This window comes from Camponotus vicinus, unplaced genomic scaffold, assembly GCF_025532165.1.
Source record: "Camponotus vicinus isolate PSW18456_S1 unplaced genomic scaffold, iyCamVici1.0 SCAF_6, whole genome shotgun sequence".
NCBI classification, from domain to species: Eukaryota; Metazoa; Arthropoda; class Insecta; order Hymenoptera; family Formicidae; genus Camponotus; species Camponotus vicinus.
In genome coordinates, this window is record NW_028141978.1 from 7,936,570 (window position 1) to 7,956,673 (window position 20,104).

The 20,104-nt window shown below is 26.3% G+C and overlaps 1 protein-coding gene across 1 annotated transcript; it reads right to left on the bottom strand.

Moving 5' to 3' along the window:
* Positions 1-596: 596 nt before the first annotated feature.
* Positions 597-19,835, bottom strand: LOC145973196 (aminopeptidase N-like). Its single transcript, XM_083102430.1, has 11 exons — positions 19,699-19,835; positions 13,091-13,561; positions 12,762-12,945; positions 10,714-10,861; positions 9,266-9,347; positions 5,203-5,564; positions 4,585-4,862; positions 1,661-1,854; positions 1,147-1,473; positions 953-1,022; positions 597-737 (listed from the first exon to the last, which is right to left on the bottom strand). Exons 1-11 carry the CDS (start codon positions 19,833-19,835, stop codon positions 597-599), a joined length of 2,394 nt encoding a protein of 797 aa, XP_082958556.1.
* Positions 19,836-20,104: the final 269 nt, after the last annotated feature.

Below are 20,104 nucleotides of genomic sequence, written 5' to 3' on the forward strand. Positions count from 1 at the left end.
CGTGTATTGTAAGATATAAACGTTATAATAAATTTTTAACAAATAAATACGTATATATATATATATATATATATATATATATATATAATTCTGATTTATTAAAATTAAACGTTCAAATCTCCCTTACAACACATATTGTTAATTATAACAGTTAATGCCACAATCTTATCAACAGGCTTATAAAAACAAAATAGTAAATATATAATTGATACAAACAATAAACCTTCGAATTTGAATTTGAATCAGAGATGCAAAAAGAAATGCTGTGTGTATTCATCAAACACACACGCACACAATATATTTTACGTAAATGTAATTAACATCTATATAAATACTAAATCGACATTACAAAAGGCCAATATAATGTTAAAAACGTTCACTTAATTAAGAACAAGTAAAAATTATTAACGCTTATATAAATTATTAATAGTTATATATATCGATTTATTACTGATTTGATATTTATTATCAGTGATTTAGTATATATATAAATTTATAAATATTATCTTAAACATTATTATCTCAAACACGATATATTTTTGATACTTCTAAACAATTCGATATTTTATAAATCTAGTTTTTATAAATCTAGTTTTTCAATAGCTAAATAAGAAATGAAAATATTTTATTTGTCTGTCGATCTCCGACCATCGTGTTTCTATCTTGCGTTCAATATCATCAGGAGTTTCAAAGGGATATCTGGATTCTCTAATCTCGTCTCTGGTGAACTTTCTTATCTAAAAAAGATTTTAACAATTGTCAGCAATAAATGATTTTGTAATTGCCTCATTATCACACATTCGAAGTATGATTATAAATAGAATTATAGAAGAAGATTATATAAAATATGTTACAATATCATAGCGAGTAAATTTAATATAAAAAATTTAATTAAATATATTTTATAATAAGACATAATAAGTGTATGGGGTTCTGATTCATTAAAATTTACCTCGTCTAATTGTTCCTCGGAATATACATTGTTAATTATAACAATTAATGTTGCAATCTTACTGACTGATCTACGAGAACAAAACAATAAGTTTATTATAATTAATTCAATAAATTTTCATGTGCCTATGTATGTATATAATATATCTTTGCTGTGTGTAATACGTGTATATGTTCATTAAGCAATGTTTTTACCTGTATTTTATTTTTTGGAAGTTATTTAATATGTCTTTAAGCATGAACTTAGCATTTTTCGCAATAGTAGAAAGAAAAGTATTAGCAATTAAAGCTTCTGTTGAGTTAACTTGATCAAAAGGTAGTTTAAAAGAATGGTGTACATAAATTTCTAGTAATTTTTCCTCTAAATAATTAATTATGATTTCAGAATTTTCACTATAAGCGAGACATTCTAAAATTGTATGATCCATTTCTTTCATGTAATTATCAAAAACTTTATACCATAAAGGACCTGCCTCTCGCAAACCATTACAATATATCCATCTTTTCCATCCGGGCAAAAATCTATAAAAATTCAGAAAAGAATATTTTCTAATTGTGCTAATTGTTCTAGTATTACATAAATTGTGCTAATTGTTCTAGTATTACATAAATAATGTTTGATATAAGTGATAATTAATTTCTCTAACATATGCACAATATAAAAAATATTCCTAAAAAATAAAAAATCAAGTATTATAAAAAGAATTACTTTTGTTTAGGATTTTTTAGATGCCATTGCATCAGTTGAAAGGCCTTCGTTTTGCATGATACATCATATATAATACATTTCCACTTTGCGAGTTCTTGCTTTAAAATAGATGTAAAATAATCATCGGTGTTATTTTCGTTATGCCACAAATCTATTTCAAGTTTCCATACTACAAATTCAAGCTTTAATTTTTCCTAAAATTCGGCAAAAAATATAGCATTTTTTTATTTCTTTCACTTTATTTACAGAAATAGATTTAATATATGTGCAAATGTATAGGTATTTTTACTAGAAAATTTTATTTTAATAAGTGTTTATTTTAATAAAATTGTATAGCATCAACTATATATACTACAATATCCATATTAACAGATCATTTATTTGAATAATGATATAAATAAATTATATCACATTTAAATACATTTATTATTGATATATATATATATATATATATATATATATATATATATATATACAGGGTGTCCTAGACCACCCTGTACACCTCTTTTCTTTCAAAAACTAAGCATTTTAGAGAAAAATGTTTCAGACAAAAGTTGTTTGGTTTCGAGGGGGCCATAAGATGGTACCATTGGTTTGACCTTGAAGAGTCATTTGAAGGTCACGTGAAGGTCACTTCAATTTTTTTAAATGGAATACCCTATATATTTTTGCACATTCTTGTAGCTCATCTCGAGGGCTTTCCAAAACACTTTAATTAAGTTAGTTTTCATTAAGTACTTTCCGAGTTATGAGGCTTGAAATAATTTCTTAATTTTACGTAAATCATAAAATATCTTGTAAAATATTCATTTTTCGATTATCTTACCTTAATACTTTTATGTACAAAATAATGAGAGGAATCAATTGGTGTAAAGAAAACACATAGTTGTTTCGAAGAAAAAACATGTAATTTGTAATTAACAATTACATATTTTTTCTTAAAAATAACTGTGTTTCTTTTGTCTGAAACATTTTTCTCTAAAATGCTTAGTTTTTGAAAGAAAAGGGGTGTACGGGTGGTCTAGGACACCCTGTATATATATATATATATATATATATATATATATATATATATATATATATATATATATATATATATATATATATATATCAATATATATCAACTTTTGTTCCCGGTCCCCCATGTATATATATATATATACATGGGGGAGACCGGGAACAAAAGTAACAGCGTCATGAAAGTAACAAGCCTCCTACTAAACTACACAATATATTGAATAATGTGTACTATATAGTCAAACGCGTACGCCCCGATTCTCTTCCTTTTCAGTTAATTGTTGTAGAACGATCGCGTCGATTGCACAAGCAGGAGTGAAGTTAGTGTATTTGCAATATTCACCTAAGTATTTCTTGTTTTAGTTTTTTTGTATCTATGCCTAATTAAAGTGTATATATTGGCGTAATTATTTGCCGGTGCATTCTTCTAAAATGTATTCATAAGTTTTTATAGTTGATTTAGCTAAGTCTTGCATCATATTTAGGTAATACTTTTATTCTAAAAAATATGTTTGAGGACAAAAGTAACACGACCCTCTGTGGACGAAAGTAACATGTTTCAATGCTTAGAGTGTAAAGGCTGGTCCCATAATAATTGTACCAAAGGCGATTATTATTACGTATACCATAATTGTGATTCGGAATAGATACCAATCTGTTTTGTATAAGTAGTTATCATACAATTTTTACACTATTATTTAGAATTAAACTATTATTTAGACTTAAAAAAGTACAAAACTGGTGTGATATTAAGTATAATTATTTTATGATATTACTTATAATTATTTTGCTTAACGAAGATTATTTCTTTTAAGTTTTTCAAAGATGATAAAAATAAATTATTTATTTTATTTTTTATTTTAATATAATACAAATTTAAAAAAAAAGTTATCTTGCTTAATAAAAGATTATAATAAAAGTTGCCTTAAATTGAAAAAAGTCATATTTATCTTATTCCGAAAATAAGTACTGGTACTTTTATCACCAGACTATGTTATTTTCGTCTCAGGCCCCCAGGATAAAAGTAACAATCAACGTAATTGCGAAAAGCTATAATAATTCTTTAAATATTTATCATTTGAGGTGGAAACATAGGTATAATAATAAAGCAATAAATGGAGTCTTTTAACATATAATCTTTTTTTATATCTCTAACGATAATTAATTAGTGACGTATAATACAAAAAATGTTACTTTTGTCCCCGGTCTCCCCTATATATATATATGTACATATATGTCAATAATATATGTATTTAGATGTGATGCAACTTTGTATATATTGATATGAATTTGCTTTGCGATCCTCTGTTTTTAATTGATCTAATTTAAATATTCTGCATGTCACACAAATATCGATTTTAAAAATTTGTAAATTTTCTTTATAAAACAATCATTTACAAATTTAAAAAAAAAATAAGCATTTAAAAATGGATTAATATGTATTGTATATAATTGAATAAAATTAAAAATATAATTCAGTCTATGCAAAGTATTTCCAAGTTTTAATATTCGCCATAAATATTTAATAACGAAAGAAAATAAATATAATGTAAATAATTGTAATTGTAACCTATAATTTTATAAAATTAAATATAAATTATATTATTTAAAATGTAAATTCTACACGATATTAGTATTATAGGAAAAACCGAATACAAAAAGTCCAAAATTTATAACATGTAGTTATTAAATTTAAAAAAACATGCTTTCTAAATTTAGATATTCCTTTGAAATGAGATTTTTTAGTTTTGGCGAAGAAGGAATTATATAACTAAGTTCATTTTTTCAATTCTAACGCATGCATTTAATTTTTTAAAAATTATTTTACTATTATAATATATGAATTTACGGTATATATTATGCCTTGGCTTAATAGAAAATTTGATAAAATTTATTATTGTGTTTACCTGGAATTGAGGGTAAAATTCTAAGAATACGAAAATGTTCGACATAAATTCGAAAGCTTTGATCATAGGATACCATGCTATATAATCTTCCTCCTTTCGCAAATAATTAACGAGTTCCCAAAATACGGAGAATTCAAGTTTCTTCTCTATCGCAAAATGGAAGGCGTCATCGATAATTTGCGCTCGATTGAGAACATGTATATTTTTATATTCTTCAGAATTTAAGTATCGCGCAATTTTTCGCCAATTCTTGGTTTCATAATTGACGCGATAGTATCCTATTATAAAACAAATTGCTTTAATCGATTATTAGGTACTTTGAAATTACATATATTGATTTAACATATTTTAAAATGTTAAAGATATTTCGATATTAAATGTATTATTATATTTAAAGATATTTTTGTTTTCTATTTTTATATGTGTGTGTGTGTGTGTTAGATTTGATATGTTTCTTCATTATTTTTAATTAAAACCTTACATATGATAATTCAATAATTTTGAAAAACTAATGCTAGAAATTTTGTATGAATTTAAATTGGTTTGACTATAATCACAATGTTGAAATTATACATACAATATGATAGATAATAAAAAAGTTTATCATTCATTTTTTACCAGCTTGTTGTAAGTTTAAAATTATCCATTTATCTTTCTCAAGAAATAGTTCAATTTCTGAATGTGATGGTGTTATCCAAATATTTGAACAAGTTACAGTAAAATTGGACTTCGATTCCGTAGTATAAGTAATAGGTATATAATATTGTTTCTCATCCAACTTGTTGTGAAATTGTGCTGATATAGTTACAATATTATTAGAATAATTTCGCATCACCTTCAATATGGGGAAACATCTCTGCATGGCCCACGAATATACCATGCTTTTTACATTAAACTGATACTTATAATCTAATTCATCTATGATAGTTTGCATAACATTCCATAAATTATCGGAAGTTGTTTCCAAAGGCTTAACATGTCTATAAGATTTAACATTGTGGCAATAATATTAAACATTGTATATAATTGATCAGCATCATAAAAGAAAATCATAATTTGCGTAACTTATAGTTACACATTTTAATGTTATAATGTAAGTCTCATAGAAATATAGAAATTTTTTAATTTTAAAATATAATTTAATATTTAATACACTCGTCAACAAAATTATTGCATAGGTAATTTCATGTCAAATTTTCGCAAAACATCAAATAAGTATAACTCCGTCAAAAATGGTCACATTTGAAAATTTTTTTTCATTTTCAAGCTTAAAGCCTCTATTTTAAAAATCATTTGTCAGATTTAGAATTTATCTTCCCCCTCCTCTCGTCATCTCCTTAAAAGTAAGGACGTGTTTCGTCTCCAAAAAATTGCATAATTTGACGCACGGAATGGAATAAATTTTTTTCGCAAATTTCATGATAATCATCGTAAAATATGGATTTTTATGTGTGAATTAAAAAAAAATAAAGTTTGTACAATTTTTTTTCGCGAAGTTACGACACATCAAAGTTATGTATACATTTCATTTACCGCCAACATTAGCATTACTTGATGCGCACCACGAGGAGGTTGCTGGTCGGATTTGGCGCATCGTGTGTGTGTGTGTGTGTGGGTATGTGTGTGTGTATGTGTGTATGTGTGTCTGCGTGTGTGTGTTGGAGAAATGTGGAAATGTTCACATTTAAAAATGTGTATTGCCGCCTCATCTTCGAATAACTTCTTGCAAACGCTCATGCATATTATTGCTCTAATTATTGCCTGAGAAATTTCATTCCATATTTGATTTAGCGCTGTGATCATTTCCATATTTCCGTCCTCCAACACACACACGGTGCGCCAAATCCGACCAGCAACCTCCTCGTGCGCATCAGGTAATGCTAATGTTGGCGGTAAATGAACAAAAATATATACGTAACTTTGATGTGTCGTAATTTCGCGAAAAAAAATCGTACAAACTTTATTTTTTTTAATGCATACATAAAAATCCATATTTAACAATGATTATCATGAAATTAGCGAAAGAAATTTATTCCACCGCGTGAAATGCGTCAAATTATGCAATTTTTTTGGAGACGAAACACGTCCTTACTTTTAAGGATATGACGAGAGGGAGGGGGAGGATAAATTCGAAATCTGACAAATGATTTCTAAAATAGAGGTTTTAAGCTAAAGAATAAAAAAAAATTTTTCAATTTTACGACCATATTTGACGTTGTACTTATTTGAAGTTATGCGAAAATTTGACATAAAATTACCTATCCGATAATTTTGTTGATGTTATATTACAACAGAAAAAAAAAAAATATATATATATATATAAATTATTATAATGAAATAAAGGTCCGTTAGATAAAATCAATAAAAATTAGTTAAAAGGCTACAAGGACCAACGCAATGGTGGAATATATGCAAAAATAAAACGGTTATTACAATACAATAACCATATGAAAATGTTTATTTAATTTGAACATGACAAACGCCGCGTTTCAATCCAATTCGGATCCTTTTCAATGTCGAATACCAAAGTGAGTAATAAACATTAAGTTTCATCTTCACTCAGTTCGGCTCTGTTGATTGGAACGTTAAGTTGTGCTTAACTTGCTCTCCCTTTGTGTTCGATTTTTTGATTTGAGATCACTTTCAAATTTAGAGACCGGTATGTGATTTTATTATATCAACTTTACTCTTGCTTTATATGAAGGATTCTCTTAAGTAGTTTTCGGATTGTTTGTTAAATTATTGCTCTGTCTTGTTTTTTTCTTTTTTAGAGTGTCATATTTTTAAGCTTTTACTCGCACATATTTGGACCATCAAGTTTCCAACTGGTCATCGATTTATGCATCTTTGACTGTTTTTTCTTTTGGAAATGGTCATGGACTTGTATGTGGGATTTCCTTCCGGTTTTTGTTTTGGAGAGGATCATCTCGTTTTTAACGGTACACTAGGGATATGCGGTACGAGTTGCCTTCGGGTTTTCTGTGGCGATACGTTAATGCGATGCGTTCTTTCCTTTTTTGTGATTGACGGTTTAAATTTTCCGTTATTGTACATATATTTGCTTTCGATTTTTTGACTTTTTTTGACTTTGCGTTGTTCCGAAACTTATTTACATTTCTCCTATGACTGTTAATTTTGCTTTTATCTTAATGTTTATTACTCACTTTGGTATTCGACATTGAAAAGGATCCGAATTGGATTGAAACGCGGCGTTTGTCATGTTCAAATTAAATAAACATTTTCATATGGTTATTGTATTGTAATAACCGTTTTATTTTTGCATATATTCCACCATTGCGTTGGTCCTTGTAGCCTTTTAACTAATTTTTATTGATATATATATATATATATATATATATATATTTTTTTTTTCTGTAATATAACATCTATAATTTTATTAATGATTAAAGCTAATTTACCTGGACTGAATAAATAATTAATAATAATGGTTTCATAAGTTTAATTTTAATTTTAATTGTAATTTTATATTATCCATACGTTTGTATGTTACTTGGTTTTTGAAATATTATATAATTTGCATTTGAAATATTACATAATTTGCATTACACAGTTTGTAATTTAAAAATGATTAAACTGTACTTTTCTTCTTAAGAAAAACAAGTTGAAATTCATTCGAGAAATATTCATAAATAAAAATAACCGGAAATCTGAGACTCTTCAAATATGTATCTCTTTTAAACAATAAAGAAAGAAAACATATTGTCAAATTTATTATACAGGGTGATTTATTTTAATCTTAACAGAGAAATATTTCGAAAATATGCAATTTTACAAAAAAACTTTCCAAATAAAAGTTGTATGGTATAGAGGGGGACGTACAATGGTGACCTTCATTTGACCTTGAGACGTCTACTTAAGATCAGATGAAGGTCAATTTAAGTCTTTTAAATGGAAGTCCCTATTTTTTATTACTTATTCTTGTAGCTTATCTCGAGAGCTTTCCAAAACACTATAATAAAATATTTTTTCATTGAGTACTTTTTGAGTTATGAGGCTTGAAATAATTTCTTAATTTTACATAAACCATAAAATATCTAGTAAAATATTCATTTTTCGATTATCTTACCTTAATACTTTTATGCACAAAATAATAAGTGGAATCAATTGGTGTAAAGAAAACACATAATTGTTTAGAAGAAAAAATATTTAAATTTTAATTAACAATTACATATTATCTTAAAAACAACTATTTTTCCTTTACAACAATTGATTCCTCTCATTATTTTGTACATAAAAGTATTAAGGCAAGATAATCGAAAAATAAATATTTTACTAGATATTTTATGGTTTATGTATAATTAAGAAATTATTTCAAGCCTCATAACTCAAAAAGTACTCAATGAAGAAATATTTTATTATAGTGTTTTGGAAAGCTCTCGGGATAAGCTACAAGAATAAGTAATAAAAAATAGAGACTTCCATTTAAAAAACTTAAGTTGACCTTCATCTGACCTTAAGTAGACGTCTCAATGTCAAATGAAGGCCACCATTGTACGTCCACCTCTATACCATACAACTTTTATTTGGAAAGTTTTTTTGTAAAATTGCATATTTTCGAAATATTTCTCTGTTAAGATTAAAATGAATCACCCTGTATATTTCGGTTTTCTTTTTTACTACGATGTATTTATATTATTATATTACAATATATTATACTCACTGGTTGTTCAAATATATGTTGACACTTTTTGAAAATATACTACGCGACAATGTTCGTTCTAACATGCGCCATATGATGGAGCCTATAATGATACAAATGAAAAAATGATTTATAATATATTTAAAATGCTCCTATTGTGCATTGCTTATAAGTTCGTTACATAAATAAATCTGAAATTAAAATTAAGTAACAAAGTTTGCGTATTTAAATCTATCTAACAAAAGTTAAAAAAATATTAAGTATATTACAATGAAAAACAAGCAAAAAAATATAATAATTATAACAGATAGAAAGTATAAACGATTAGATAAATTTGATAAATTTTATTTACCTAAAATTCTTTTTGTTCGTGATAGTGATAGCATTACATCATAAAAAAGTAAAAGATATAAGAAAGAAGAGAGGTAAACTATACATATATAACAAGATTAAAAATTAAAAAAGAAAAAGATAAAATAAGAAAAAGTGAAAACAGACATAAAAAAATGTACGATAATTTTTAATTATTTTGTTTATATATTCTATATAATTAAGATATCGAATCAGCTGTTTCTTAAATGGAATGAGCTGGTTGAATAAAAAAAAATCAATTTTATCTGAATATCTTTTTGTTGACAAACTATTAATAGACGTATATCTATCATATACAGGCATTTCGATGAAACACCCATGAAAAAACAAGCTCAGCTGAGATGCATTCAGAATATGCCAATTGAGTAACATTAAGTTATCAAAACAATCAGTACAATCATTTATAACTTTATGTAAAAATGTGAGACCAAAAAGAAAGTCTTCTATTATGTAGATATAGCATTCAATTTAATTCATTATAGGCATAATCATGACAAGTGCCATGATGCTCATAGACGTATTTAAAAAAGAACATATTTTATGCAAGATATTGAACACATTCTCAATCAAAATGCTATACTGATAAGAAGACTATAATAGAAGTAAACTTTATGGAGATGAATTACCGCACAATAAAATAATTTAATAATATTGACATTAATGAACTATTTACATACTCAAAAAATAAAGCTTAGTTTCTGAAATACAGTAATTACAATTGTTCGAATATGTTTAGGATAAATCTATTTATGATTAAATATATTTAAATTTAATAAATTAGATCATTGTACAAAATCATATTCATGTATTTTCATATATTTTGCAATTGTAACATATGCAGTTATAATTAAACACAATATAGGAAATTGGTCTTAAGTTTTTGATATTTTTTTCTCACTGTTTCTCATAGCAAGAATTAATTTGTAATAAGATATTATAATAAAATAAATAAATAAATAACATTAATAAATAATAAATCAATAAATAATTTGCGAATTACAAATAACTTTGTTCATATGTTGATTTTTCTGATTTCTTTATGATATTAAATTACAGCCTATTTGTTTATTTATTTATACAATGTTATATGTACATACCTTTAACATGAGAAAGAAAAGTGTACATATAATTTTCAGTATCATCTTCATATTCTATAGAGCTTAAATTGACATAAGTATTGAGATCAAGTAATTCATGTTGAATTTGAACTGTAAACAAATCCATCATCCGAAAATCTGGCACAATCTAAAAGTAGAATTCGAGTAAAATTAATCGAGGAAAAGAAGCTGTTAACACACATATAAAAAATCATAATTAATCGATGCTAAACATAATTTATAATATTTTGTACATTATAAAGTTTGAAACTATAGCAAAGCGTGTTTTTATATTTAAGTGTGTCATGGTCATAGACGTAGAATACATAGACTTCGCATTTGGCTAAAAAGTTGAACAAATTTTAGAAGTAGACAACATGCTTTCGTGGTGTTAGTTTCTCTGTCTATCAATAACAAGATTGGGGCAAAAATTTAATATGGCCATTACATTTGACATATGTCTTGATCGATTTCTTTCCCCCATCACGCCTCGTTAGACAAAGAAGAAATTACCATAAAAATAAGCTCTCTCTCTTTCTAAAATTTGACGTTGCCGAAACAATGGAAAGAATGGGAACGCGCGGTCTATATATTATATGTCTATGGTCATGGTTTAAAAAAAGTAAAAGTTCTTATAATTACATAAAAAATAAAATTATAAGATTTTTATTTAAAAATTTTAATAAGGTTAGAAATTCTTCTTTAATAATTTTAATAATTAAGAATTAAAAGGCTTTATATAAATAACAATATGAATAACATAAATTTAAATTTCACAGCAAAGAAGAGTCAGACGCGTATAGTGTTATATATGATAGTATGTTATATATGATAATTTTTTGAAAATTAATTTTTCGATGAAATTGATTAATTGTATATGTCGCACAAATTTTTCTTGATCCATATACCAAATGTACAATTAAATCTGAATTAAAAATTAGAATTCTCTTAATTCGAGATTTTTCATAAATCCCTCTTTACACTTCTGAAGAAACGTCGGGAAGAAAAATGACGGGGCGAAGTTGGATCGAGAATCGAACCCGAATTTTTCGCCGGACGATTGCTCTTACCCCCGACTAAGCTATTCAGATTTTATACTTCTACCTCGATATTTCTCATTTTGCTTACAAATATCTATTACTAATAACTATTAACACCATGTTTCGGCCAAGCGTATGGCGCACTCCCATTCGCGTCTGACTCCTATTTGTTATAAAATTAAAATTTGTGTTAATAATGTTAGTTTTGATAAAACTTTAGAAAAAGACACCAGGGTCGAATCGTCTTGACCTTGACATATGTTGTCAAGGTTACTATCCTGAGTAACATTCGAAAGATTTTAGCCGTCACTCGTTGCTTATTAAAAAGTTATTAACAAAAGCGTATATACAACATGCTAACTATACGAATTTTTAAGCAATGTTGATTTAACTTCTAAGAAAGTCAAGGTTATTTTAACTTTCTATGTAAAGCGAGGTTCACCGCAGGTCTATTAATGTACATTTCCACATAGGTATGCAACTTTTCATGAGAAACGAGGAACCATAGACCTCGCACTGACTCAGAAGTAGTATAGGGTAAACCTCGTTTCGCATGGAAAGTTGCAAACCCATGTGGAACCATACAATATAGGCCTCGTTTCGCGCTGACTCAGAGGTGATGTGGAGTGGACCTTGTTTTGCATTGAAAGTTAAAGTAACCTTGACCTTCTTAGAAGTCAAATCAACATTGCTTATAAATTCATATAGTCGCATGTTGCATATAATTCGTGGAAATTCTTTTTGTTAATAACTTTTTAATAAACAACGAGCGACGACTAAAATCTTTTGAATGTTACTCAAGACAGTGACCTTGACAACATATGGCAAGGCCAAGACGATTCGAGTCCGATGTCTTTTTCTAAAGTTTTACCTTCGAATTAGCATATTTTTTGATTGAAAAAATATCCAAAAAAATTTACGCAGATATTTAAGAATTTTCTGTATACATTGTTGTACTATTAATTACTTTGACTGCATTTTCAAAAATAGAATTAAAGATAAAATTACCTCATGGATAATATATGCTTGGAAAAATACAATAAAGCCTTCATTTAACCATACATGAAACCAATAAAATGGATTGAACAGATTGCCAACATATTTTTGTATCATTCTACGTACTACTGATGGTGCAATTATCATTTTGCGTGCTATAGTATCCAATTCTTCATTATACATGATATCTGTTTCTCTAAAAATCATTATACTAATATGTATGCTGTATGAATGTATGAAAAATTTTAGATATATTAATATAAATTTTTATTTAAATACATAAGATTATTATTAAATTATTATATAATATATATCTATTTTTAATGATATGTGTATATTACCTGTGAAAAACGAATCCCAAAATATGTTTGACTTCATCTTGTAAATTCGGGATTGCGATATGATCCACCTTGCTCTCAGATAAAACAGTAGTCCACTCAAGGAATCTCTTCGAATTATTCCAATAATTTCCCAAGTACCTAGTAATATTTTTAATAATATATGACGCAAATTTTACATACGGTATCAATTGCGGTCGACACCACATGCTAATGGTATCAGTCAAATTGATCCGATGAAAATCAAACACCACAAATGCTATATTATCTATAGAATTCACAATAGTTTTGTTATAATATGTCCATATTTCATCGTACAACAGTTCAGACGATTCTCCTATCGGCATATTCGACAAAACTTTATAACTTCGATGATGTTTTATGGAAATATCAAAAGTAATTCTTAATTTTGGCTTGTTCCAAAACGGAAATAATTGCTGCTTTCTTGTTGGGATACCCGTTATGATTAACAACCTGCCACATTTTAACGATTTGTAAATAACGATTTGTAACGATTGACTAATGTTAGAAAATTATAAGCGTAAATACAAAAATATACACAATTTGATTTTGATATTTTAATATATTCTTCTACTTACTCTTTATCTCCATTTTCGTTTATGTACGGAATTCCGAAAGACTCTCTTACTATATTAATCGGAATTTGGAACCATATATGCAGATTGTATATTCCTGGCAATATGGTAGCATTGAAATGGTGGAGGATAATATTGGTATCATAAAGTTTCATTGTTAATACTGGTTCATAACTCCCATTACTGTGAGTTTGCTTTAATATCGATCTCATTGATGATATCGATTTTATTATTGAATTTGATAGATGAAAATTTATACGTTGCGTTGCATATAGGATATAAATAGTGGTTACATATTCACCCACTAAATCATTGTGGGTGAAATTTAACGTTATATTATAATGCAATGGATATATATTGTCAGACAAATTGTAATTTAATGCATTGCACTGCACGATTTCCGATTCTTTATCGGTAGGATCCTCCATTGCTATTGTGGCAATATATGTTATACTACTACTCAATAATAGTTTTAATAATCTCATGTTAAATTTCTTTCAGGTATCTATATAAATCATTTCCGTTATTAGAAACATATATACAAGAAATATATATAAACGTAATGTTAAATACAAATATAAATATGATAAAATTTAAAAATATAAGCTTATTAAATACTTTAGGTAATTCTGAAAAGGGGAAAATATATTAATCATAATTTTTATTTCTCTGAAATTCAATTACTTTCAAGATTTCTTCTTACATATTTTTATATTTTGCGTTTTATGGCAACTGACTTCTCTGTACGTGATGATCTTTGTATATTTACTAACATGTTATTTTCAAAGTGTGTTTGTTTCTTTCAACCTTAAGAGAGTGATGTATTAAAATCGAACGAAGAATAAACGAACAATAAACCGATATTAAATTTATTAAAAATTAATATAATTATTCGGATCAAATTTTTAACATAAAAATGTTAAAAATAACTTTGTTAACATTTGTCATGGAATAAATTTATTCAAATAAAATATTAACCTATCGCACATTCTTCATTTTTATTCGTTATATATTTAAATTATCATATTCTATTTATATAACTTTTTATAAAGAATATTTATTATTAACTTTACAGAATATATATTCTAAATATTTATTTAAAAAATTTTGTTTCAAAACAAAATATAAATAGTATTAAATATTTTTGAGATAATTTAATAAAGACAATGAAAGGTAGAACATACACATGCTTTATAACGTCAAAAAAGTTGCCTGCATTTTACATTTTCTGTATTTTAAGTCAAATTATGCCGTTACATGTCTAAATATATTGTTAGCTAGCATATATGCAAGGAATGAAAATAGTATTTGCAATAAAGAAATATATTCAACCGAAAGTAGAAATGTCTCTTTTAAGAAATAAAATAGTTGATTGTTATTCCACACATTCTTACTCCATATGCATACATTCAAAGAAAAAGAAATGTAGAAGTGCAATATTTTGTTGAATATTTAATTAATGTCTTACCCTATTTGTTGAACTCACAACTATAGATTTAATATCAAAGGCATAAACAATCAATCTGCGATCTTATAACTTCAAGAGACTACCATAAACTGACGGCGCTATCATGTTACAGATACGGCATACCAGATAATAAACAGGTAAGATACGTATTATATAGATATCGCCTTGATTATTCATAACACAGGAGTATGTCTTCGATAGAAGTCAATACGTACATATTTATTTATTCTTTGTATTCTTTTATATTCCTTGTTTTTATATTTAAAACTTTCCTTTGTAAGAACAATTTTTCGGGGAAAACATTCGCTAGAGAAATTTAAAATTGAGAAGATTCTTCCCTAAATATAAGATAAAGATATTCTGTATATTATATTATTTATATTCTGTATATTATATTATTATACTATTCTTTTCATCAAAAAGTATTTTTTTCAAGAACTTATAGTATAAAATAAATAAAAGAGACTTGCTATATCGTATCACTTGAAATATTTTATGTTATACTTTCTATTTGGTACTAATCCTATACAAGTACGGCGATGTCTAATATTATTTTTTACTTTGCTTATAACGTTTGTGAATAATTATTTCTATTTTTATCATTTATTGTTCTAATATTATGAGCAATAAACGGAATAACTTGTTTTATTTTTATATTGTATTTGCTACAGGCAATGTTTTTTCATGGCAAAGAAGAAAAAATGTTAATTTACATTTCTCCACTACATTTTAAGATAAATTTCTTATTTCAGAAATTTCAGGAACACATTTGTTATATGTATTCTGATACGATCAATTTTGACTGATGAAAAATTTTATAAATTTAAAGATCATGAAACATTTTCTCTCTCGACTTCTGCCGATCATCAATGTTCATAAAGAACAAATCAAATTATTTTTGAATTTATTAATGTGGAATCAGTATTTTGGCTGGTATTTCGAAAAACACAATGGGTGCAGTATCAATAACACATTTAATTAAGATATTTATAATGTTAACACTTTCATGTTACGTATAAACATACATGAACACAAACTCCATTCAAGGATTTAAAAAGCATAATTATTTATCTATTTCTCATTATTTATCTATTTTAATATGTTATAAATTGTAATATTTAACAGAAAGTTGTATATTTAAATAAAGTTAATATCATATATGTACACATGTCCATATTTGTGTGTGTGTGTGTGTGTCTGTAAATTAATAAATTTGGAAATTAATAAATTAACAAACATTCATGCTGTGTTTTCGAAGCAGTTCAACGCATTATAGATTTTTATGTTTTCAATCGATGAATAAAGATTCAAGAAAGTATCTCTGTCTTATGGATCTCTAACAAGCGTGTGTTATTAGCTTGCATTCAACGATTTGGAACGAATTCGTTCTTCAACCTCATTACCAATGAAATATCGTATCTAAAGAAAATTATTTTAGCAATTATCATGAATAAATGATTTCGTAATTGTTGCATTATTATACAAGCAGAATCGTAATTGTTGCATTATTATACAAGCAGATCTCATTATTCACATAATTATAAAAGAATATACGCAGAAAATTATTTTTAAAATATATAACATACACACAGAGTTTCATGGTAGCTTATCAATTCCTATGCCATAAGGGCTAAAATTAAACATTTTTTGAGAATAAACTTATGTTTGCAAATTTATAGTTTCAATACAAATAAATGATCCAATAACGATGATTAATAAATAATAATGATGATTCAATAACAAATAAATGATACTTTTATTCTAGTATCTTGATGAAGATAACGCTACTGCATGGTACGTGCATACTATCTACTTATGGGACCTTTTTTCATACTCTCTCAAATAAAAAAAAATATCAAATCTTGCGAGCGCGCACGCACATATATATATATATATATATATATATATATATATATATAAGTAAATAAAATATACATTTATCATTCAAATTTTACCAGCTTATTGTAAATTTAAAATGATCCATTGATCCTTCTCAAGAAAGAGTACAAATTTTGAATTCGATGGTGTTAACGACATGTTTGACCTAGTTCTGGTAAAATTGGACTCCGATTCCGTAGTATACGTAATAGGTATATAATATTGTTCCTCATCCAACTTGTTGTGAAATTGTGCTGATATGATTACAATATTATAATCGTAATGTCGCATCACCTCCAACACGGGGAAACATATCTGCATGGCCCACGAATATACTGTGCTTTTCACATTAAACTGATACTCGGAATCCCATTCATCTATGATACGTTGCATGGCATTCCATAAATTATCGGCAGTTTTTCCCATAGGCTCAGTGTAACTATAATAATTAACATGGTGGTAAATGTTAATATAATAATGTTAATCAGTGTCATCAGCATCATAAAAAAGAAAATAACAATTTACATACATCGACCTTTGTATAAACTAATAACATTCATTTTCGTATTTTAAAATTAAAATATAACTAACATAGAAAAATTTAAACTTTACAGTATAATTTTAATATGCATAAATAATTATTTTACTTTTTATTACAAACATGAAAATTATTTTTGTACTGTCCGCATGTTGATAAAACTTGTTTCTTTAAAGATTGCTTAGTTTGAATTGTTTATAATTCGGAAACTATTAATCTCTATCACATATTTACTATGAAAAACTCAAGTTGAAATTTACTCGAGAAAAATTCATAAATATATAATAACAGCCTAAATGTGACTCTTAAAATGTCCATATTTTTTAAACAATAAAAGGATGTATATTGTTAAATTTATTATATGTATATTTAGAGATTTTCTCTTTCTGGACGATATATATACGTATATTATTACATTATAATATAATAATATAATGTTGAGAGCTTTTGAAAATTTGTTATGCGACAATATTCGTTCTAACATACGCCATATAATAGAGCCTACGATAATTAAATTAAAAAAAAATGATTTAATATATTATAATTTAAAATACTTTTCGTAATAAGTTTTTAAATACATTTAATTAAAACTAAATTTAAAACAAAGTTTGCAACTAATTGTAACAAATATATAGTAAATGATTAAGTATATGTAAAAATAATAATTTGGCCGTAGTAGATAGATATTTACAGTTACAATTTAAAAATTATATTATATTATGTAATTATATAAAAATTATACAAAAAAAAGAAGTTAGCTTTTAGTTTTACATATTCTTTTGATACTGTCATTGCACGGAATATAATAAAATATGATAATAATAATAAAGTTAAATTACAAATACATTTGTTTATAATTTACATATTTAACTTTTCATGAAATTAACTTTCAGATGTTTAAAATTTATTTATTCAATGTTACTTACATACCTTTGAAATGAGAAAGAGAAGGAAATAAATAATTTTCCGGGTAACTATCATATTCTACAGCAGAATTGATAACGACATAAGGGTTTAAATCGAATAATTCGTGTTGAATTTAAACTACATGTAAATACATCAATGGGAATTTGGTAAAGCCTAAATGCCCTTCAATATAATCAATTTATAATTAATGAAAAATAAAAGACTTAAGGTATATATACAAATTGGCTTTATTAAGTGCTTCTAAAAATAATGTTTGTTCTTTCATCAATAATTTAAATTTAAGCAAATAAAATAACCTTATCGATAATATATGTTTGGAAAAATATAGCAAAACCTTCGTTTAACCATAATTGAAACCAATAAGATGGACACAACAGATTGCCAATATATTTTTGTGTTATCCTACGTACTATTGAAGGTGCAATTATCATTTTGCGTGCGGCAGTATCCAATTCTTCATTATACGTAATATCTGTTTCTCTAAAAATCATTATACTAATATATGTATACTGTATAAATGTATGAAAAATTTCGAATAATAATATAATTTTTAATTAAATACCTTAATTAAATACCTTATTATAGAATATCTATTTTTAATTATATATATTACCTATAAAAGACGAATCCCAAAATCTGTTTGACTTTGTCTTGTAAATTCGAGATTGCGACATGATACACTTTACTTTCAGATGAAACAAGGGTCTCCTCAACGACTTCGTTCAAATAATTTTGCAAGTACATAGTAATATTTTTAATAATATATGACGCAAATTTTACATACGGTATCAGTTGCGGTGCATCTGCACCACATGCAAACAGATTCAGTCAAGTTGATTCGATGAAAATCAAACACCACAAATGCTACATCATCGATGGAGATTAAAGCAGTCCTGTTAAAATATGTCCACACCTTATCACCACCTGCCGGTCTAGATTTTCGTATCAACATATTCGACAAAGCTCTGTACTTTCCATGATGCTTTATGTAAATATCAAAAGTAATTCTTAATTCGGACTATTCCAAAACGGAAATATTTGCTGTTCTTTTGATTAGATACCTGTTGTGATTAACCACTTGCCACATTTTAACAATATGATTTAAATAATAGTTAACTTTAAACAATTATAAGCGCAGAATGCGTAAAGATACAATTTATTATTTCAATATCTATTCTATATGATTTTATATTTTTTTACTTACTCTTGATCTCCGTCTATGTACAGAGTTCCGAAAGAGTCTTTTGCGATATTAATTGGAATTTCAACCCTTATGTATAGATTGTATATTCCAGACAACAAGACATCTTTGTAATTGAACACGACTATATTGTTTTTCATAATTCATAATCATCATAATTTGTTGATTCCTTTTTATAAATCATTCCACTGCAATTTTGCGTTAATTTCGACATTCTTATATTATTTATTGGATCCAGTATATGAAAACTTATATTTTGCGTTGCATGAATAATATAAATAGTAATTGTGCAGTCGCAAATGAAATAATCGTTGACTAATCTTAACTCCATGTTATAGTGTAATGGCATTATATAATTTGATAATTTATCGATTAATGCGCTGCGTTGTGCGCTTTCTGTTGTTTTATC

What these genes read in the sequence shown, in the direction of transcription:
- LOC145973196 (XM_083102430.1), bottom strand. Translation starts at nt 19,835, where the DNA reads ATGAAAAACAATATAGTCGTGTTCAATTACAAAGATGTCTTGTTGTCT. An exon ending in TACATAGACGGAGATCAAGA is followed by an intron (nt 13,562 to 19,698) that starts GTAAGTAAAAAA and finishes AAAATGTGGCAG; the next exon opens with GTTGTTAATCATAACGGGTA. An exon ending in TTTAAACTTACAACAAGCTG is followed by an intron (nt 4,863 to 5,202) that starts GTAAAAAATGAA and finishes GTTTTATAATAG; the next exon opens with GATACTATCGCGTCAATTAT.